The 22,543-nt window shown below is 45.5% G+C and overlaps 2 protein-coding genes across 4 annotated transcripts in view; both read left to right on the top strand.

Moving 5' to 3' along the window:
* vps16 (VPS16 core subunit of CORVET and HOPS complexes) overlaps nt 1-9,744 on the top strand; it is a 40,078-nt gene extending 30,334 nt beyond the window's left edge. The window contains exons 14-24 of the mRNA XM_079669770.1: nt 4,894-5,002; nt 5,167-5,301; nt 5,380-5,488; nt 5,743-5,840; nt 6,146-6,250; nt 6,667-6,744; nt 6,877-6,963; nt 7,047-7,129; nt 7,233-7,329; nt 9,097-9,200; nt 9,280-9,744. Of these exons, the coding sequence (XP_079525896.1) occupies nt 4,894-5,002; nt 5,167-5,301; nt 5,380-5,488; nt 5,743-5,840; nt 6,146-6,250; nt 6,667-6,744; nt 6,877-6,963; nt 7,047-7,129; nt 7,233-7,329; nt 9,097-9,200; nt 9,280-9,418 (1,144 nt within the window). The 3' untranslated portion in view covers nt 9,419-9,744. The remainder of the gene's footprint in view (nt 1-4,893; nt 5,003-5,166; nt 5,302-5,379; nt 5,489-5,742; nt 5,841-6,145; nt 6,251-6,666; nt 6,745-6,876; nt 6,964-7,046; nt 7,130-7,232; nt 7,330-9,096; nt 9,201-9,279) is intronic.
* A 2,263-nt stretch (nt 9,745-12,007) lies between these two features.
* Nucleotides 12,008-22,543, top strand: part of rgn (regucalcin) — an 11,061-nt gene continuing 525 nt past the window's right edge. Inside the window, exons 1-7 of one of the 3 annotated variants that reach the window (XM_079669771.1) lie at nt 12,008-13,203; nt 16,771-16,940; nt 17,028-17,210; nt 19,188-19,288; nt 19,394-19,508; nt 19,694-19,825; nt 22,360-22,514. In XM_079669771.1, coding sequence (XP_079525897.1) covers nt 16,775-16,940; nt 17,028-17,210; nt 19,188-19,288; nt 19,394-19,508; nt 19,694-19,825; nt 22,360-22,514 — 852 coding nt within the window. In that variant the 5' untranslated portion in view covers nt 12,008-13,203; nt 16,771-16,774. Of the gene's footprint in view, nt 13,204-13,617; nt 13,631-13,717; nt 13,827-16,770; nt 16,941-17,027; nt 17,211-19,187; nt 19,289-19,393; nt 19,509-19,693; nt 19,826-22,359; nt 22,515-22,543 lie in introns of those variants that run through there. The other 2 variants (XM_079669772.1, XM_079669773.1) reach the window with 2 other exon arrangements.

The raw sequence follows: 22,543 nt of genomic DNA, 5'->3' as shown, positions 1-22,543 counted from the left end.
GACTATAATCAATTTAAACAGAACAGATCTGAATGTTTGCATTCTTATACCATTTTGTTCAATAATTATAATGAATAAGTTCAAACTAAAACTTACAGCTGATTAATAACGGTATCTAACTTGAGTTTTTATTAAATCAAAAACCTGTTGAAATGCTACTGTTATTTTGACTGTCCCCCAAAGCTCGCCGGCAGCCTCCAGGAATACTTCTTTCACAACTTCTCCGTCTTTGAAAGACTTCATGTGTTTCTCCAGAACGTGACTGACACGATGAGATGCTCTGGCAGCAGCCTTGCTCTTGTTGTTGGGCCTGGTGGAAATGGACTGCTGTGCATTTAGCTGTCCTCTCAGGCCCCTCCCCTTGTTAGGAGGGAATTCCGTCTCGTAGCGTTTGTGCACTGTTTTGAAATGCTGCTCCTAAATTACCTTTCTTCAGCCACGCCCCGGCACATGGGGTCACGCCGGCCAATCACAAAGCTTTGATGCGTTCAAGTGCATTATTCTGGCACAGGAAGATTATGTTACAGGACATTAACGATAAAACTGAATATTGTTGTTCTATTTTTAGACACATCTCGAGATCGACTGGGAATCTCCCCGCGACCCTTCTTTTTAACGAGTTGCTGCTCTTGTTCTGACATCTTCGCTCGCGCTGAACACTCACAACACAAGTCACTCCCACGTGGCCGAGTGGGCTTTTAGGGAGGGGCGAAAGCGCACCCAGCAAAATAATCGTATTTTGTCAATTATGCGGTTTTCATAATCGCCGCAAGCCATAATCGTAATCGCGATTAAAATACGATTAATTGCACAGCCCTAGTCTCTCACCTGTGTGTCTCACCTGTCTGTCTCTCACCTGTGTGTCTCTCACCTGTCTGTCTCTCACCTGTCTGTCTCTCACCTGTGTGTCTCTACATGTCTGTCTCTCACCTGTGTGTCTCTACATGTCTGTCTCTCACCTGTCTGTCTCCCACCTGTGTGTCTCTACCTGTCTGTCTCTCACCTGTGTGTCTCTACCTGTGTGTCTCTACCTGTCTGTCTCTCACCTGTGTGTCTCTACCTGTCTGTCTCTCACCTGTGTGTCTCTACATGTCTGTCTCTCACCTGTGTGTCTCTACATGTCTGTCTCTCACCTGTGTGTCTCTACATGTCTGTCTCTCACCTGTGTGTCTCTACCTGTCTGTCTCTCACCTGTGTGTCTCTACCTGTCTGTCTCTCACCTGTGTGTCTCTACATGTCTGTCTCTCACCTGTGTGTCTCTACCTGTCTGTCTCTCACCTGTGTGTCTCTACATGTCTGTCTCTCACCTGTGTGTCTCTACCTGTCTGTTTCTCACCTGTGTGTCTCTACCTGTCTGTTTCTCACCTGTGTGTCTCTACCCGTCTGTCTCTCACCTGTGTGTCTCTACCTGTCTGTTTCTCACCTGTGTGTCTCTACCTGTCTGTTTCTCACCTGTGTGTCTCTACCCGTCTGTCTCTCACCTGTGTGTCTCTACCTGTCTGTCTCTCACCTGTGTGTCTCTACCTGTCTGTTTCTCACCTGTGTGTCTCTACCCGTCTGTCTCTCACCTGTGTGTGTCTCACCTGTGTGTCTCACCTGTCTGTCTCTCACCTGTGTGTCTCTCACCTGTGTGTCTCACCTGTCTGTCTCTCACCTGTGTGTCTCTCACCTGTCTGTCTCTCACCTGTGTGTCTCTACCTGTCTGTCTCTACCTTTCTGTCTCTCACCTGTGTGTCTCTACCCATCTGTCTCTCACCTGTGTGTCTCTACCTGTCTGTCTCTCACCTGTGTGTCTCTACATGTCTGTCTCTCACCTGTGTGTCTCTACATGTCTGTCTCTCACCTGTGTGTCTCTACCTGTCTGTCTCTCACCTGTGTGTCTCTACCTGTCTGTCTCTCACCTGTGTGTCTCTACATGTCTGTCTCTCACCTGTGTGTCTCTACCTGTCTGTTTCTCACCTGTGTGTCTCTACCTGTCTGTTTCTCACCTGTGTGTCTCTACCCGTCTGTCTCTCACCTGTGTGTCTCTACCTGTCTGTCTCTCACCTGTGTGTCTCTACCTGTCTGTTTCTCACCTGTGTGTCTCTACCCGTCTGTCTCTCACCTGTGTGTGTCTCACCTGTGTGTCTCACCTGTCTGTCTCTCACCTGTGTGTCTCTCACCTGTGTGTCTCACCTGTCTGTCTCTCACCTGTGTGTCTCTCACCTGTCTGTCTCTCACCTGTGTGTCTCTACCTGTCTGTCTCTACCTTTCTGTCTCTCACCTGTGTGTCTCTACCCATCTGTCTCTCACCTGTGTGTCTCTACCTGTCTGTCTCTCACCTGTGTGTCTCTATCTGTCTGTCTCTGACCTGTCTGTCTCTCACCTGTCTGTCTGTCTCACCTGTCTGTCTGTCTCACCTGTCTGTCTGTCTCTCACCTGTCTGTCTGTCTCTCACCTGTGTGTCTCTACCTGTCTGTCTCTCACCTGTCTGTCTCTACCCGTCTGTCTCTCACCTGTCTGTCTCTACCCGTTTGTCTCTCACCTGTGTGTCTCTATCTGTCTTGTCTCTCACCTGTCTGTCTCTCACCTGTCTGTCTGTCTCTCACCTGTGTGTCTCTACCTGTCTGTCTCTCACCTGTCTGTCTCTACCCGTCTGTCTCTCACCTGTCTGTCTCTACCCGTTTGTCTCTCACCTGTGTGTCTCTATCTGTCTTGTCTCTCACCTGTCTGTCTCTCACCTGTCTGTCTGTCTCTCACCTGTGTGTCTCTACCTGTCTGTCTCTCACCTGTGTGTCTCTACCCATCTGTCTCTCACCTGTGTGTCTCTACCTGTCTGTCTCTACCTTTCTGTCTCTCACCTGTCTGTCTCTCACCTGTGTGTCTCTACCAGGGTGTCCGCGGGGTCTTAAAAAGTATTAAAAGTTGATAAATCAATTTAGCGAAAATTAAGGCTTTTAAAAAGTATTAAAAAGTATTAAAAAGTATTAAACTGCATTTTCCAAGGTATTAAGAAGGTTCACAGCAACGACAACATGAAACACCCTTTAATTTACTGAAACGACATGTCGGGAAACCCCCCAAGGCGGCCCCATGCATAGCGCGCCGTAAAATGCTGCTTCTTATTTTAAGTTTCGTTGCCTTGCTCCGCTCTGTGTGGGGGGGAGGTCCCAAGGTGGGGTCCCAAGGTGGGTAGACCGGCATACGCAACGCTCTGGGGGTCCAACGGCTCCGTGTGTAAGCCCTATATGATCATTTTCTGATTACGATGAAATAGCCCGCCTCCCTCTCCCCGCGTCTCCTGCTGCTGCTGGGCTGTCAGAAGAGGGGGAGGAAAAGAGAGGCAGTCACCGTTTATTAAATATTATTATATTATTATACAGAGAACAGAGTCGTTATCAATTTGTTTTAAAGCTCAATAAATAACAAAGAAGACCTCTGATCGGCACTTTTCTAATTTTGTACGGAAGATTTAAACTTTAACGGACATGTTGACCGGCGGAACATTTTTTTTAACGGAAACTGCCGCACGGTCCCCTCGTTCCTTGGAAAAGGCGGAGAGGTGGGTGTTTTTTTATCTGCTGGTGGACTACCTGAGAGATACACAGCAGGAGAACACGCCGTCCATCGCGGAGAATAAACAGAAGGGCAACCATGGCAACCATGCTCCGGGGTCTTCTTCTTCGCTTTTGGTGTATTTCGGGCGGCAGCAGCGCCACTTACAGGCCTGACATATGTACTACAGCGTTTCCAGCATTTGCAGCGGTCTAGTGTGAACGGACACGTGATGAATTGAATGCGTGTGAACGGAAGACTTTTTTGCGCTTGCGTATGCGTTTTACCGTATGTGTCCTCGTGGGGCCGGGGTCTAAGCCAAACTATATCCGGTCACAGAGATCTGCTATTTTAAAGTAAAGTCAACACATATCGACCCTAATATAGTCTATATTAAGAACGAGAAAAGTCTTAACATATATATCGTTTTTTGTAAACATATGACAAATGTGTGAGGGTGATGACGTCAGAGCATCGTCCTATGTGCCAGGGCTTAGCCCCGGACAGCCCCAGCCCAATTTAACCCCTGGGTATTTGTGAGGGAGCTCCTATATGGCATTACCCCGCTGAAGCTCACCAAAGTTTAATATATTTCAAAGTTCAAAGTTTTGTCAATAGTTTTGTTTATTGGTCAAATACTGGTTTCTAATGGTTTCTGAGGAGTTTGACTGGAATGAAAGAGCACAGAGTACAGAAGCAACAAAGCAGCATACTGCATTAAACCTGACCTTCACAGAGAGGTTGAAGTCCATGTGGAGAGGAGGCTTCAGTAGTCTGTCTGCACTCTGTTTAGTTTTGCTATCTTACAATCAATATAGTAAATGTGAGGTAAAGTGTGTCGCCAAGGTAACCGGTTAGAACTCAAAGTTACGATGAGGTCTTAAAACGTATGGAAAGGGTCTTAAAAAAAGGTCTTAAAAGGGATTACATTTGACCTCAGGATTCCTGCATATACCCTGTCTACCTGTGTGTCTCTCACCTGTGTGTCTCTAACTGTCTGTCTCTCACCTGTGTGTCTCTACCCGTCTGTCTCTCACCTGTCTGTCTCTACCCGTCTGTCTCTACCCGTCTGTCTCTCACCTGTCTGTCTCTACCCGTCTGTCTCTACCCGTCTGTCTCTCACCTGTCTGTCTCTACCCGTCTGTCTCTACCCGTCTGTCTCTCACCTGTGTGTCTCTACCCGTCTGTCTCTCACCTGTGTGTCTCTACCCGTCTGTCTCTCACCTGTGTGTCTCTAACCGTCTGTCTCTCACCTGTCTGTCTGTCTCTACCCATCTGTCTCTCACCTGTGTGTCTCTACCTGTCTGCCTCTACCTTTCTGTCTCTCACCTGTCTGTCTCTTACCTGTCTGTCTCTCAGGTTGGTGTACAGACAGTTTTACCCGTTAGCGATAGAGATCTGTCGTTACCTGAAGATTCCAGATTACCAGGGAGTCAGCCGAGTCCTCAAGCACTGGGCCTCCTGCAAGGTAACCTGTCCCACTGTCTCTCTCATTCCCCTGTCTCACTGTCTCTCTCAGTCCCCTGTCTCACTGTCTCTCTCAGTCCCCTGTCTCACTGTCTCTCTCAGTCCCCTGTCTCACTGTCTCTCTCACTCACCTGTCTTACTGTCTCACCTGTCTCACCTGTACAGGTGCAGCAGAAGGACCTGACGGATGAGGCGATTGCCCGGGCGGTGTGTGGGAAGGTGGGAGACTCACCTGGTGTGTCTTACTCTCACATCGCAGCTAAAGCCTACGAGTGTGGCCGCACGGAGCTGGCCATCAAGGTGAGTCATTACACCTTCACACACCTATGTATTTATATACACAGTATGTACAATTGTACATATATATATATATTTCAGCTCCTGGACTTTGAGGCCCGCTCTGGAGAACAGGTTCCTCTGCTGCTGAAGATGAAGAGGAGTCAGCTGGCCCTCAGTAAGGCTGTGGAGAGCGGAGACACCGACCTGGGTAAGCCCCGCCCACACCTGAGTGTTATCCCCGCCCACACCTGAGTGTTATCCCCGCCCACACCTGAGTGTTATCCTCGCCCACACCTGAGTGTTATCCTCGCCCACACCAAGTGTTAGCCCCGCCCACACACCTGTATGTTAGCCCCGTCCGAGTATTAGCCCCGCCCACACCCGAGTGTTAGCCCTGCCCAAACCTGTATCTTAGCCACACCTGTGTCATGTGTAGATGATGTGAGTATGTTCCCCCCTAAGTGTACACAGTGGTGACGTACCTGAAGAACGAGATGAACAGAGGAGATTTCTTCATGACACTGAGGAACCAGCCTGTGGCTCTGAGCCTCTACAGACAGGTACTTCCTGTAGTTTATTACCTGTAGTTTATTAACCTTTTCTAAACTACAGGTTAATAAACAACATGTTAATAACATGTAGTTTATTACCTGTAGTTTATTACCTGTAGTTTATTAACCTGTTCTAAACTACAGGTTAATAAACATGTTAATAACATGTAGTTTATTACCTGTAGTTTATTACCTGTAGTTTATTAACCTGTTCTAAACTACAGGTTAATAAACAACATGTTAATAACATGTAGTTTATTACCTGTAGTTTATTACCTGTAGTTTATTACCTGTAGTTTTTTTGTTGTTTTCAGTTCTGTAAGCTGCAGGAACAGGAAACTCTGAAGGACCTGTACAACCAGGACGACGATCACCAGGAACTGGCCAACTACCAAGTTACTGCCAGCTACAGAGAGAAGGTAACACCTGTTCATATCACCTGTCTGTGTCTCACCTGTCTGTGTCTCACCTATCTGTCTCACCTGTCTGTCTCACCTGCTTGTGTCTCACCTGTCTGTATCTCACCTGTCTGTCTAACCTGTCAGTCTCTCACCTGTCTGTCTAACCTGTCTGTATCTCACCTGTCTGTCTCTCACCTGTCTGTCTAACCTGTCTGTATCTTACCTGTCTGTCTCTCACCTGTCTGTCTAACCTGTCTGTATCTCACCTGTCTGTGTCTCCCCTGTCTGTCTCACCTGCTTGTGTCTCACCTGTCTGTCTCACCTGCCTGTGACTCACCTGTCTGTCTCACCTGCTTGTATCTCACCTGTCTGTCTCTCACCTGTCTGTGTCTCACCTGTCTGTCTCTCACCTGTCTGTCTCACCTGTCTTGCAGAGGTTGGACAGCCGTTTGTCTCTCCTGCAGAGCGCTGTGGACGAGTACAACAAGGCAAAGAACGAGTTCTCAGCAAAGGTAATACTCTCTGATTATGTTAAACTGAAGTGTGTCACAGGTAATGCTCTACCTGCTCTCACCTGTCGGACAGGTAACACCTCACCTGTGAAGACCTGGATCTAACATGATCTAACATGTTTTTTGTTTCAGGCCACAGAGGACGAGATGCGTCTGCTGAGATTCCAACGCAAACTGGATGACGAGAAAGGGGCGGGGCTTCTGGGACTTTCTTTACAGGTAAAGGGTGCGTGCCACATGTATAAAGGGGCGGGGCTGTTGTTAAATAAAGGGGCGAAGTTAACCGTCTCCTTGGTTTCCAGGCCACCATGGAGGCTCTGCTGGCTCTGGGTCTCCACAAACAGGCGGAGCAGCTCTACAGAGACTTCAGAGTTCCTGACAAGAGGTGAGACGGCTAACTGTGCTGTGATTGGCTGACTGCATGAGGCTGTTCAGACACTAAACGCTTCCTGAGCTGTGACTGGCTGACGTGTCCCCCTGTCTCTCAGGTATTGGTGGCTGAAGCTGAAGTCTTTGGCGGAGAAAGAGGAGTGGGAGGAGCTAGAGAAGTTCTCCAAGAGCAAGAAGTCTCCTATTGGCTACTTGGTGAGAGGAAGCTCTGCCCAGCCTGTCAATCCTCGAAATGCTCAGCTCGAGTAGCTATTCTTTGTCATATCATAGCCTCATAGCCTCATCATAATATTGTGACATCATGTCATCAGTGACATCATAATATTGTGACATCATAATATCATCATATTGTGAGAATAATATGTCATCATATCGTGACATAATAAACTGACATCACAATATGATGACATCATGACATCATAATATCGTGACATCATTATATCATGTCATCATAATATCATGTCATCAGTGACATCATAATATCATGTCATCATAATATCATGTCATCTGTGACATAATATCGTGACATCATAATATATTGATATTGTGACACCATAATATCGTGATATAATATCATAATATATTGACATAATAATATCATGACATCATTATATTATGTCATCTAATATCGTGACATAATATTGTTATATCCCGGCTCCTGAGCTGCAACATAAAGCGGGGAGGTGAGACGAGGGGTATGATATAATGTTCATTTATTCATAACAAACAAACAAACAAACACACAAAAGGAACCAGCAACAGGTCCCTGACGCTGGCACGGGGAAAGTGCCCAGAGGAGACAGAGAGCGACGTATCCAGCTGGGCTCTTTCTTGAAGGCTTCCGGCCAGGTGTAGCTCATCAAGGCTTATGCAGCTCGTCACACAGGTGCATCTCGTCAGGCAATGGAACCTGCAAACACAAACACACACACAACCAGACGGCACCCCACATGGTGTGGAGGGGTCGTCACAATAGGATGACATAATATCGTGACATCAGAATATGATATCATTATGATGTCATTATATCATGTCTTCTGAATATCATAATATCGTGTCATCATAATACCATCATATTGTGATATTTTAATACATTGTGATATTGTGATGTCATCTCGTGGGGATATTTTAATATATAGTAATATTGTGATGTCATCACATGGGGATTTTAATATATAGTGATATTGTGATGTCATCACATGGTGATATTGTAATATATGGTGATGTTGTGATGTCATCACATGGTGATATTGTAATATATAGTGATGTGGTGATGTCATCACATGGTGATATTGTAATATATGGTGATATTGTGATGTCATCACATGGTGATATTGTAATATATAGTGATGTTGTGATGTCATCACATGGTGATATTGTAATATATAGTGATGTGGTGATGTCATCACATGGTGATATTGTAATATATAGTGATGTGGTGATGTCATCACATGGTGATATTGTAATATATGGTGATATTGTGATGTCATCACATGGTGATATTGTAATATATAGTGATGTTGTGATGTCATCACATGGTGATATTGTAATATATAGTGATGTGGTGATGTCATCACATGGTGATATTGTAATATATAGTGATGTGGTGATGTCATCACATGGTGATATTGTAATATATAGTGATGTTGTGATGTCATCACATGGTGATATTGTAATATATAGTGATGTTGTGATGTCATCACATGGTGATATTGTAATATATAGTGATGTGGTGATGTCATCACATGGTGATATTGTAATATATAGTGATGTTGTGATGTCATCACATGGTGATATTGTAATATATAGTGATGTTGTGATGTCATCACATGGTGATATTGTAATATATGGTGATGTGGTGATGTCATCACATGGTGATATTGTAATATATAGTGATGTTGTGATGTCATCACATGGTGATATTGTAATATATGGTGATAATGGGCGCTCTGTGTTTCTCAGGCGTTTGTGGACGTCTGCATGAAGAGCAACAACAGGTTTGAAGCCAAGAAGTACGTCTCCAAGGTAATGCCGGAGCAGAGGGTCAGAGCACACCTGGCTGTCAGGTAAGACTGTCACCGTCAGTGAGGTCATCAGTGAGGTCATCAGTGACATCATCAGTGACTCTTCTTCTCTTCTCCTCAGCGACCTGGAGGGAGCGGCGGACGCTGCCATCGAGAGAAAGAATGAGTCAGAGATGGCGTTGGTTCTTTCTCGAAGCTCCGCCTCCGACCGGCTGCTCATCGACCGGCTGAACCGCGCCGCCACCGTCGCCAAAAAGTGATCCTCCATCAGACAGACAGCAGACCGTCTGCTGCCAAAAAGTGATCCTCCATCAGACAGACAGCAGACCGTCTGCTGCCATAAAGTGATCCTCCATCAGACAGATGGATGACCCCTCTGACCCTAACCGTAAATAGTGATGGCAGTACTTTGACTTCAGACACAGCGTGAATATTAAAGAGAAGAAGAAGAAGAGAGGAACAGGAAGTGGTTCTTCTTCTGTGTTTCTGTCCGAGAACCAACCGGATATTTTATTGTGATTTTTCTTTTTTTACATTTATTTGTGATATTCTGCCTCAGTGTAAAAAATAAATAAAATTACTAACATTTGTTTGTTGGTTTCATTTCTTTGTATTTCAGACACATTAAGGGTTTCTAAATAAACAGAAGGTTTCTCAATTTCCTAATTTCCCCTCCTCGGTCCTCCGGTAGTGACCCGGAAATGGATTTCAGCGCGCCGTATTGAAGGACATCTCATTTCTTCGAGGATCGAGCATCGAGCATCGAGGAGGCTCTCCGGAGGAGCTATGACCGAGGAGGCAGGAGGCTCTCCGGAGGAGCTATGACCGAGGAGGCAGGAGGCTCTCCGGAGGAGCTATGACCGAGGAGGCAGGAGGCTCTCCGGAGGAGCTATGACCGAGGAGAGAGGAGAGAGGATGTATTTCCGGCAACAGAGATGTTTCAAAGAGTCGTGACTTCCGGACTGATCTCAGCCATTTGCTGTAGTTTAGTAGATATCTACAAACAAAGAGTCCAGATGTTTCTAAGACCATTAAGTGCTTCACAAAATAAAATACACAACGGCTGCAGCCTGTTTTAGGAGCTGTAGGTGTGTGTGTGTGGTACAGTGTGTAGGTGCGTGTGGTACAGTGTGTAGGTGTGTGTGTGTGTGGTACAGTGTAGGTGTGTGTGTGGTACAGTGTGTAGGTGTGTGTGGTACAGTGTGTGTGTGGTGCAGTGTGTAGGTGTGTGTGTGTGTTGTACAGTGTGTAGGTGCGTGTGGTGGTACAGTGTGTAGGTGTGTGTGTGGTACAGTGTGTAGGTGTGTGTGTGGTACAGTGTGTAGGTGTGTGTGTGGTACAGTGTGTAGGTGTGTGTGGTACAGTGTGTGTGTGGTGCAGTGTGTAGGTGTGTGTGTGTGTGTGTTGTACAGTGTGTAGGTGCGTGTGGTGGTACAGTGTGTAGGTGTGTGTGGTACAGTGTTTAGGTGCGTGTGGTGGTACAGTGTAGGTGTGTGTGTGTGTGTGTGGTACAGTGTGTAGGTGTGTGTGGTACAGTGTGTAGGTGCGTGTGGTGGTACAGTGTGTAGGTGTGTGTGTGTGTGTGTGGTACAGTGTGTAGGTGTGTGTGGTACAGTGTGTAGGTGTGTGTGTGTGTGGTACAGTGTGTAGGTGCGTGTGGTGGTACAGTGTGTAGGTGTGTGTGTGGTACAGTGTGTAGGTGTGTGTGGTACAGTGTGTAGGTGTGTGTGGTACAGTGTGTAGGTGTGTGTGGTACAGTGTGTGTGGTGCAGTGTGTAGGTGTGTGTGTGTGTTGTACAGTGTGTAGGTGCGTGTGGTACAGTGTGTAGGTGTGTGTGTGTGGTACAGTGTGTGTGTGTGTGTGTGGTACAGTGTGTAGGTGTGTGTGTGGTACAGTGTGTAGGTGTGTGTGTGGTACAGTGTGTAGGTGTGTGTGTGGTACAGTGTGTAGGTGTGTGTGTGTGGTACAGTGTGTAGGTGTGTGTGTGGTACAGTGTGTAGGTGTGTGTGTGGTGCAGTGTGTAGGTGCGTGTGGTGGTACAGTGTAGGTGTGTGTGGTGCAGTGTGTAGGTGTGTGTGTGTGTTGTACAGTGTGTAGGTGCGTGTGGTGGTACTGTGTGTGTGGTACAGTGTGTAGGTGCGTGTGGTGGTACAGTGTAGGTGTGTGTGTTGTACAGTGTGTAGGTGCGTGTGGTGGTACAGTGTGTAGGTGTGTGTGTGGTACAGTGTGTAGGTGCGTGTGGTGGTACAGTGTAGGTGTGTGTGTGGTACAGTGTGTAGGTGCGTGTGGTGGTACAGTGTAGGTGTGTGTGTGGTGCAGTGTGTGTGTGGTGCAGTGTGTAGGTGTGTGTGTGTGTTGTACAGTGTGTAGGTGCGTGTGGTGGTACAGTGTGTAGGTGGGTGTGTGGTACAGTGTGTGTGTGGTACAGTGTGTAGGTGCGTGTGGTACAGTGTGTAGGTGTGTGGTGGTACAGTGTGTAGGTGGGTGTGTGGTACAGTGTGTAGGTGTGTGTTGTACAGTGTGTAGGTGTATGTGTGGTACAGTGTGTAGGTGTGTGTGGTACAGTGTGTAGGTGTGTGTGTGGTACAGTGTGTAGGTGTGTGTTGTACAGTGTGTAGGTGTATGTGTGGTACAGTGTGTAGGTGTGTGTGGTACAGTGTGTAGGTGTGTGTGTGGTACAGTGTGTAGGTGTGTGTGGTACAGTGTGTAGGTGTGTGTGGTACAGTGTGTGTGTGTGTGGTACAGTGTGTAGGTGTGTGTGTGGTACAGTGTGTAGGTGTGTGTGTGGTACAGTGTGTAGGTGTGTGTGGTACAGTGTGTAGGTGTGTGTGTGGTACAGTGTGTAGGTGTGTGTGGTACAGTGTGTAGGTGTGTGTGTGGTACAGTGTGTAGGTGTGTGTGTGTGGTAGATGCGGCAGACAGACGGGTCTCAGTTGGTTTGGTGTCCTCTGCTTACTTTTAAGACTTGTAAATACAACTTTTGGGTTAGGTAAGTATGTAGTGGCGTGGAACATGTGTTGATAAATATGTTACTTTGTTACATTTGTTATCACCAAAAATGTGTTCCGTGAAAGTAAAGTTCATAATTAGATAGACATCGTGAGGTATTTATTTTCGGTACAGTTTATGTTGAAACCATGGCCGTTTCTCAATGGCGAGGATGCTTGCTTGGTAGCACATGTCTTCCGAGTCACTTGCTTCAGAAGCTAGGCAAGCTGGCATTCGGAAAACGAAGAGTGGAACAGGCGAGCAAGTGTGCAGGTGTGCGTCATATGAGAAGCCCCGCCTTACATTTTCCGCCACAGATTTGTGTAAATTTGTCCGTGCGCAAAGCATTGTGGGGATTTTAAGGAGGCGAAGTCTACCCATGTGCAGCCTCGAAGTTACCCCCAAACCAAGGACGTGGCCTCGGTGGAATTCCAAGTATGCTGGAGATTGGAACAGTCCTTCGGCGGCACTCGATGACGTAGTATCCTTGAAATGTTGGCTTGGAAGCCAGTTTCCTCGAGATTGAGAAACGGCCACGAGAGAGTGGCACACTTGTTAGCCTGTTCCATTTTTCTTCGTTTTCCGAAGTCGTGGCTTGGAAGCATACTTGCTTCGTTTCTGAAGGAAGTGACTTGGAAGTACGCGACTACCAAGCCAGCATCCTCGAGATTGAGAAATGGCCACAGAGGGCTGCTGTGCCTCCTGTCAATGGACGTCTCTTTAAAATGACCGCTCAGAGGAGAGGAGTTCTCATTTCTCTAATCGCCTGCTGCTTCCCCTCCTCTCTCCTCGGTTCCCCTCCTCGACTTCTCTCTCCTCGGCTCCCCTCCTCGACTCCTCCGCTCGCATCTCCTGTGGGCGGGACTAAGACACGAGGATCGGAGCCGAGGAGGGGAATTAGAGAAATGAGAAAGCTTTAATGTCTAGCATGGAGAGCTTTTATTTTGGTGGGGAGGTACTTCCTGTCTGGTCAGGGGCGTGTTCATGCGGGTCAGCTGGTTGTGGGAACTAAAAGTACATTCAGGAGTTTGTTCAAAGTGTGTGTTCCTGCAGCAGGTGAGTGTGTGTAAAGATTGGGTTCCTGCAGCAGCTGAGTGTGTGTTCCTGCAGCAGCTGAGTGTGTGTGTGTGTGTGTGTGTGTGTGTGTGTGTGTGTGTGTGTGTGTGTGTGTGTGTGTGTGTGTGTGTGTGTGTGTGTGTGTGTGTGTGTGTGTGTGTGTGTGTGTGTGTGTGTGTGTGTGTGTGTGTGTGTGTGTGTGTGTGTGTGTGTGTGTGTGTGTGTGTGTGTGTGTGTGTGTGTGTGTGTGTGTGTGTGTGTTCCTGCAGCAGCTGAGTGTGTGTGTGTGTTCCTGCAGCAGCTAAGTGTGTGTGTGTGTTCCTGCAGCAGCTAAGTGTGTGTGTGTGTGTGTGTGTGTGTTCCTGCAGCAGCTGAGTGTGTGTGTGTGTTCCTGCAGCAGCTAAGTGTGTGTGTGTTCCTGCAGCAGCTGAGTGTGTGTGTGTGTGTGTAGAAGTCATGTGACTAACACCAAACTCCTCTGTCTTCCTGTGATTTAGCTCCACAGACAGACCGGTTCAGACCGGTTGCTAATCCGGATGTTATTCTCTTGAAGTTTTACGGTGTTTTGTTAAATATGAGCGGAATGTCTTTCCTCTCAGAAACGGAGTAGTTTTACTCCAGCAGTGAGTAAAGAGCCCATGAGCAAGGCAGCAGCAGAAAGAGTGTGGTGTTGAAGTGCTGAGTCTCTTTAGTGACTCTTTGAATGACCCAGTCTAAAGTCTCTTTAGTGACTCTTTGAATGACCCGGTCTAAAGTCTCTTTAGCGACTCTTTGAATGACCCAGTCTAAAGTCTCTTTAGTGACTCTTTGAATGACCCGGTCTAAAGTCTCTTTAGTGACTCTTTGAATGACCCAGTCTAAAGTCTCTTTAGCGACTCTTTGAATGACCCAGTCTAAAGTCTCTTTAGTGACTCTTTGAATGACCCGGTCTAAAGTCTCTTTAGTGACTCTTTGAATGACCCAGTCTAAAGTCTCTTTATTGACTCTTTGAATGACCCGGTCTAAAGTCTCTTTAGTGACTCTTTGAATGACCCGGTCTAAAGTCTCTTTAGTGACTCTTTGAATGACCCAGTCTAAAGTCTCTTTAGTGACTCTTTGAATGACCCGGTCTAAAGTCTCTTTAGCGACTCTTTGAATGACCCAGTCTAAAGTCTCTTTAGTGACTCTTTGAATGACCCGGTCTAAAGTCTCTTTAGCGACTCTTTGAATGACCCGGTCTAAAGTCTCTTTAGTGACTCTTTGAATGACCCAGTCTAAAGTCTCTTTAGTGACTCTTTGAATGACCCGGTCTAAAGTCTCTTTAGTGACTCTTTGAATGACCCAGTCTAAAGTCTCTTTATTGACTCTTTGAATGACCCAGTCTAAAGTCTCTTTAGTGACTCTTTGAATGACCCGGTCTAAAGTCTCTTTAGTGAATCTTTGAATGACCCAGTCTAAAGTCTCTTTATTGACTCTTTGAATGACCCAGTCTAAAGTCTCTTTAGTGACTATTTGAATGACCCGGTCTAAAGTCTCTTTAGTGACTCTTTGAATGACCCAGTCTAAATTCTCTTTATTGACTCTTTGAATGACCCAGTCTAAAGTCTCTTTAGTGACTCTTTGAATGACCCGGTCTAAAGTCTCTTTAGTGACTCTTTGAATGACCCAGTCTAAAGTCTCTTTAATGACCCAGTCTAAAGTCTCTTTAGTGACTCTTTGAATGACCCGGTCTAAAGTCTCTTTAGTGACTCTTTAAATGACCCAGTCTAAAGTCTCTTTAGTGACTCTTTGAATGACCCGGTCTAAAGTCTCTTTAGTGACTCTTTGAATGACCCGGTCTAAAGTCTCTTTAGTGACTCTTTGAATGACCCGGTCTAAAGTCTCTTTAGTGACTCTTTGAATGACCCAGTCTAAAGTCTCTTTAGTGACTCTTTGAATGACCCGGTCTAAAGTCTCTTTTGTGACTCTTTAAATGACCCAGTCTAAAGTCTCTTTAGTGACTCTTTGAATGACCCGGTCTAAAGTCTCTTTAGTGACTCTTTAAATGACCCAGTCTAAAGTCTCTTTAGTGACTCTTTGAATGACCCAGTCTAAAGTCTCTTTAGCGACTCTTTGAATGACCCGGTCTAAAGTCTCTTTAGCGACTCTTTGAATGACCCGGTCTAAAGTCTCTTTATTGACTCTTTGAATGACCCAGTCTAAAGTCTCTTTAGTGACTCTTTGAATGACCCGGTCTAAAGTCTCTTTAGCGACTCTTTGAATGACCCGGTCTAAAGTCTCTTTAGTGACTCTTTGAATGACCCGGTCTAAAGTCTCTTTAGCGACTCTTTGAATGACCCAGTCTAAAGTCTCTTTAATGACTCTTTGAATGACCCGGTCTAAAGTCTCTTTAGTGACTCTTTGAATGACCCGGTCTAAAGTCTCTTTAGTGACTCTTTGAATGACCCGGTCTAAAGTCTCTTTAGTGACTCTTTGAATGACCCGGTCTAAAGTCTCTTTAGTGACTCTTTGAATGACCCGGTCTAAAGTCTCTTTAGCGACTCTTTGAATGACCCGGTCTAAAGTCTCTTTAGTGACTCTTTGAATGACCCTGTCTAAAGTCTCTTTAGTGACTCTTTGAATGACCCGGTCTAAAGTCTCTTTAGTGACTCTTTGAATGACCCGGTCTAAAGTCTCTTTAGTGACTCTTTGAATGACCCTGTCTAAAGTCTCTTTAGTGACTCTTTGAATGACCCAGTCTAAAGTGTCTTTAGTGACTCTTTGAATGACCCGGTCTAAAGTCTCTTTAGTGACTCTTTGAATGACCCGGTCTAAAGTCTCTTTAGTGACTCTTTGAATGACCCGGTCTAAAGTCTCTTTATTGACTCTTTGAATGACCCAGTCTAAAGTCTCTTTAGTGACTCTTTGAATGACCCGGTCTAAAGTCTCTTTAGTGACTCTTTGAATGACCCAGTCTAAAGTCTCTTTAGTGACTCTTTGAATGACCCAGTCTAAAGTCTCTTTAGTGACTCTTTGAATGACCCAGTCTAAAGTCTCTTTAGTGACTCTTTGAATGACCCGGTCTAAAGTCTCTTTATTGACTCTTTGAATGACCCAGTCTAAAGTCTCTTTAGTGACTCTTTGAATGACCCGGTCTAAAGTCTCTTTATTGACTCTTTGAATGACCCAGTCTAAAGTCTCTTTATTGACTCTTTGAATGACCCGGTCTAAAGTCTCTTTAGTGACTCTTTGAATGACCCAGTCTAAAGTCTCTTTAGTGACTCTTTGAATGACCCGGTCTAAAGTCTCTTTATTGACTCTTTGAATGACCCGGTCTAAAGTCTCTTTTGTGACTCTTTAAATGACCCAGTCTAAAGTCTCTTTTGTGACTCTTTAAATGACCATTTAGCATTTAATTTTGAAGCTTTGATCCAGAAAGTGTTGCCAGGGAGAAATATTACCCCCCCCTTTATATAATACAGTACTTGTTTATTTACAGCTGTAACATGTTTTTTTTATAATATAATATAAAAACTCCACTGTGCTTTTATTTTGTTAAAGTTTTTGTCTTCCTGTTTTTTCCATGGTTCTCTTCTGTGATTGGTCCAGTCTGATGATGTCATCGGTTAAAGTGGAGTGCGTGATAAAGGCGGGTGCTCTGATTGGAGAAGGGCCGCTGTGGGAGGAGTCCCAACAGACGCTGATGTTTGTCGATATCGCCGGGCAGAAAATCCACCGCTGGAGGCCAACGACCAATCAGAGCGAGTCTGTGGAGACAGGTGGGCCAATCGGCACGCAGCAATCACTCAGAGGTGATTCTTCATTATAATAATATTTAAACAGATTATATTCATGGTTCTCCTCAGAGGACTTTGTGAGCTTCGTGGTTCCTCGTGTCTCCGGGGGTTACCTGGCAGGCATGGGTCGTAGCATCGTGGCTGTTGAATGGTCGACTCAGATGATGACATCACTGGTGGAGCTAGACGAGGACAAACCGAACAACCGTCTGAACGACGGGAAGGTGGATCCGAGAGGACGCCTGCTGGCAGGTGGGTGTACCTGTCCGAGCTGAAGACCAATCAAGACGTGTTATCTTCATAAACCTGCGATGTTAGGCTATCTACGTTAGGCTAACTATGATAGGATATCTATGATATGCTAACTATATTAGGTTAACTATGATAGGCTAATAACTATGTTCTGCTATCTATATAAGGCTAACTATGATAGGATATCTATGTTAGGCTAACTATGAAAGGATATCCAGGGCTGGACAGTAACGGTTGCCATTGGCAACCATTCAGAAAAAATGTCAACCACTTCTTGGCCTTTGGTTGCCATCAGTGGCAACCAGTTTTTAACATAAAGAAATAAGGACAGCAAACAGCTAAATGTGCACCCCAAAAGAGATAAATATTAAATATTTGTTGTATTAAGAGTGATATTTAATTATTGTTGAGACCAGTCGCAACCTGATACTTAAGTTGCACGTGTGATTACGGAGCCAGAAAGCGATGCACGTTTACTCGCGTGCGCGGTGCCCCGTGTGTTTGTTTTACAAAAAATGGCGAAGCAAATTAAGTTGTTTGACTGTGGGGTAAAAAGTTTGGCCAACCTGTCAACTTCTCAAACTAATGTTCAAAGTGATTCAACTGATAAAGCGCAAGATGAGCCCGAACGAAAAGCAAAGAGGAAATGTGTAAAGTCTTGAGAGGCGAAATATATAGCGTTATTGTTGTGCCTTTTGAGCATAGAACATGTTATTGAGCACGCAATTGAACATTTTTGACCACAGAAAAAGATATTTTGCAAGCACATCAATTATATTTTGAAGAGAAATTGACTCTCAAGCCCTCTCACAAACTCCTGCACACGCTCTATCTCCCTCGCTCAACCTCTCCACCCTGTGTGCGCTCAAGTTTGCCTGCGGGCTCGCTCAAGTTGGCATAGCGTTACAAATGTGCCACAAAACCAATCAAATCGGAGAGCTCGAGAAGGTCAATTCTGATTGGCTGTTTTGTCTCCAATCATATCTTCTATCTGAGGTATGGAAAGAGAGGGATTTTAGGTTGGCCAGACATTTCTAATGTTAAATAAACGAAAACCATTCACAGTTAAGAATTATATATGAATTATTAATGCCATAAATGATTGCATACAATTACAGTTTCTTATTTCTCCAGTATGATAGCCGTCAAACAGAAGTTACATCCATTTTTCACTTATTCTAAGAAATACTTTAAGTGAATTAAGTACATTCTGCTCCGTTTTCTATTCACTTCCGGTAAAAGTTCCTTCAAAATAAGATTCCTGATCTTATTGCTACCAAAATAAAAGTGCAAAACGAAACTTTACCATAGGAAAATATTGGCATACAAATATAATCACTTCTATAAAAAGGTAACACATTTTAAATATAGCTGGACATATTAAAAGGTAATTTACAGCATTAATAACTAATTCTTAACTGTGAATGGTTTTCATTTATTTAACAATAGAAATGTATTAGTCTGGCCAATGACAGAGCCACAATCAACGCTGAAGGGCCAGTGGATCTATGGTGGGGGTCAGCACAAAGGTCAAGAAAACCCACATTTGAAAGGGAAAAGACGGATGACCAAGAAACTAGTGACTTGCTCAATTCATTTTTGGAGGATCTGTGAAGAACAGGACAACAGCTGCACTACTGGTATTTAGTATACCAGCAATTGAGGGTGGACAAGTTTCCTACCACTTAGGTTTCAAACAAATGTGTTAATTACTTATTGTAAAGCATTTCAACATTGTTTTGTGTCACATGTTCATTATTCAGTTGATGAATAACTGTATAGCATCTTAATTATTTAAAATATAAGGTGACTAAAAATGGCAACCATATTTTCAGTTTTGGCAACCAAAAGCTGATGCCTGGTTGCCAGCCTGGCAACCACTTTTAAAAGTTAGCGTTGAGCCCTGATATCTATGTTAGGCTAACTATGTTAGGCTAACTATGTTCTGCTTAGCAACAGTTCAGTTGTGTGTCTCAGGTACGATGGGGAGGGAGAAGCGACCGGCGGAGGTTCAGAGGCAACAAGGGTCTCTATTCTCTGTGACCTCTGACCTCTCTGTGACCAAACACCTGACACAGGTGACCTCACCTTTAATCACTCGTTAACACACTTCTGCTATTGACCTCTGACCTCTCTTCACCTGTCTCTCTGTACCTGTCTCTCTGTATCTGTCTGTCTCTCAGGTGGACATCTCTAACGGGATGGACTGGTCTCTGGATCACAAAACGTTTTTTTACATCGACAGTTTGTCTCTGACCGTTGACGCTTTCGACTACGACTCAGACTCTGGACGTCTCGGTATCTGAGTATTTATTATCGTGTACTCATACTGCAGTAAACATGCACTTGTACTGCAGTAAACATGCATTTATTATCTTGTACTTGTACTGCAGTAAACATGCATTTATCATCTTGTGCTTGTACTGCAATAAATATATTTGAATGCGGTACACAATCTTAATCTGTATACCTGTGTTGCCCAGGTAACCGGCGTGTTGTGTACCACCTGGCCGAGGGGGAGGGGCTTCCTGACGGGATGACGGTGGACGCGGACGGTCGTCTCTGGGTGGCGATTTATAACGGAGGGCGAGTCCTCAACATCGACCCCGAAACCGGTCAGTCAGAACCTCAGTGTACTCTGAGGGTTCTCTCAGGTGTATCTGTAGTCTCAGGTGTACCTGTGGGTTCTCTCAGGTGTATCTGTAGTCTCAGGTGTACCTGTAGTCTCAGGTGTACCTGTAGTCTCAGGTGTATCTGTAGTCTCAGGTGTACCTGTTGTCTCAGGTGTAGTTGTTCTCTCAGGTGTACCTGTAGTCTCAGGTGTACCTGTAGTCTCAGGTGTATCTGTAGTCTCAGGTGTACCTGTAGTCGTCTCAGGTGTACCTGTAGTCTCAGGTGTACCTGTATTCTCAGGTGTACCTGTAGTCTCAGGTGTACCTGTAGTCTCAGGTGTACCTGTAGTCTCAGGTGTATCTGTAGTCTCAGGTGTACCTGTAGTCTCAGGTGTATCTGTAGTCTCAGGTGTACCTGTAGTCTCAGGTGTATCTGTAGTCTCAGGTGTACCTGTAGTCTCAGGTGTACCTGTAGTCTCAGGAGTAGTTGTTCTCTCAGGTGTACCTGTAGTCTCAGGTGTATCTGTAGTCTCAGGTGTATCTGTAGTCTCAGGTGTATCTGTAGTCTCAGGTGTACCTGTAGTCTCAGGTGTACCTGTAGTCTCAGGTGTAGTTGTTCTCTCAGGTGTACCTGTAGTCTCAGGTGTATCTGTAGTCTCAGGTGTATCTGTAGTCTCAGGTGTACCTGTAGTCTCAGGTGTAGTTGTTCTCTCAGGTGTACCTGTAGTCTCAGGTGTACCTGTAGTCTCAGGTGTAGTTGTTCTCTCAGGTGTACCTGTTGTCTCAGGTGTAGTTTTTCTCTCAGGTGTACCTGTAGTGTACCTGTAGTCTCAGGTGTACCTGTAGTCTCAGGTGTACCTGTTGTCTCAGGTGTACCTGTAGTCTCAGGTGTAGTTGTTGTCTCAGGTGTACCTGTAGTCTCAGGTGTACGTGTAGTCTCAGGTGTACCTGTAGTCTCAGGTGTACCTGTAGTCTCAGGTGTATCTGTAGTCTCAGGTGTAGTTGTTGTCTCAGGTGTACCTGTAGTCTCAGGTGTAGTTGTTGTCTCAGGTGTACCTGTATTCTCAGGTGTACCTGTTGTCTCAGGTGTAGTTGTTCTCTCAGGTGTACCTGTAGTCTCAGGTGTAGTTGTTGTCTCAGGTGTACCTGTAGTCTCAGGTGTATTTGTTGTCTCAGGTGTACCTGTAGTCTCAGGTCTACCTGTAGTCTCAGGTGTACCTGTAGTCTCAGGTGTATTTGTTGTCTCAGGTGTACCTGTAGTCTCAGGTGTACCTGTAGTCTCAGGTGTATTTGTTGTCTCAGGTGTACCTGTAGTCTCAGGTCTACCTGTAGTCTCAGGTGTACCTGTAGTCTCAGGTGTATCTGTTGTCTCAGGTGTACCTGTAGTCTCAGGTGTACCTGTAGTCTCAGGTGTACCTGTTCTCTCAGGTGTATCTGTAGTCTCAGGTGTACCTGTAGTCTCAGGTGTATCTGTAGTCTCAGGTGTAGTTGTTGTCTCAGGTGTACCTGTAGTCTCAGGTGTAGTTGTTGTCTCAGGTGTACCTGTAGTCTCAGGTGTACCTGTAGTCTCAGGTGTAGTTGTTGTCTCAGGTGTACCTGTAGTCTCAGGTGTAGTTGTTGTCTCAGGTGTACCTGTAGTCTCAGGTGTAGTTGTTGTCTCAGGTGTACCTGTAGTCTCAGGTGTAGTTGTTGTCTCAGGTGTACCTGTAGTCTCAGGTGTACCTGTATTCTCAGGTGTATCTGTAGTCTCAGGTGTAGTTGTTGTCTCAGGTGTACCTGTAGTCTCAGGTGTAGTTGTTGTCTCAGGTGTACCTGTAGTCTCAGGTGTAGTTGTTGTCTCAGGTGTACCTGTAGTCTCAGGTGTACCTGTAGTCTCAGGTGTAGTTGTTGTCTCAGGTGTACCTGTAGTCTCAGGTGTAGTTGTTGTCTCAGGTGTACCTGTAGTCTCAGGTGTAGTTGTAGTCTCAGGTGTACCCTGTAGTCTCAGGTGTACCTGTAGTCTCAGGTGTATCTGTAGTCTCAGGTGTACCTGTAGTCTCAGGTGTACCTGTAGTCTCAGGTGTAGTTGTTGTCTCAGGTGTACCTGTAGTCTCAGGTGTAGTTGTTGTCTCAGGTGTACCTGTAGTCTCAGGTGTAGTTGTTGTCTCAGGTGTACCTGTAGTCTCAGGTGTAGTTGTTGTCTCAGGTGTACCTGTAGTCTCAGGTGTACCTGTAGTCTCAGGTGTACCTGTAGTCTCAGGTGTAGTTGTTGTCTCAGGTGTACCTGTAGTCTCAGGTGTACCTGTAGTCTCAGGTGTACCTGTAGTCTCAGGTGTATCTGTAGTCTCAGGTGTACCTGTAGTCTCAGGTGTATCTGTAGTCTCAGGTGTACCTGTAGTCTCAGGTGTACCCTGTAGTCGTCTCAGGTGTACCTGTAGTCTCAGGTGTACCTGTAGTCTCAGGTGTACCTGTAGTCTCAGGTGTACCTGTAGTCGTCTCAGGTGTACCTGTAGTCTCAGGTGTACCTGTAGTCTCAGGTGTAGTTGTTGTTGTTTCAGGTGTGTGTCTGCAGACTGTTTCTCTACCGGTGACAAAGACCACTTCCTGTTGTTTTGGGGGTCTGGACTTCTCCGACCTCTACGTGACCTCAGCCAGTCTTGGCCTGGACCAATCAGAGCGGAGGAAGCAGCCGCTGGCCGGGGGGGTCTTCAGGGTGAGCGGCTGCAAAAATAATGTTTATAA

Source organism: Notothenia rossii (assembly GCF_949606895.1).
Source record: "Notothenia rossii genome assembly, chromosome: 3".
Classification (NCBI taxonomy): domain Eukaryota; kingdom Metazoa; phylum Chordata; class Actinopteri; order Perciformes; family Nototheniidae; genus Notothenia; species Notothenia rossii.
The sequence above is the reverse complement of the archived record's forward strand: the minus strand, read 5'-3'. Positions and strand labels throughout refer to the sequence as shown.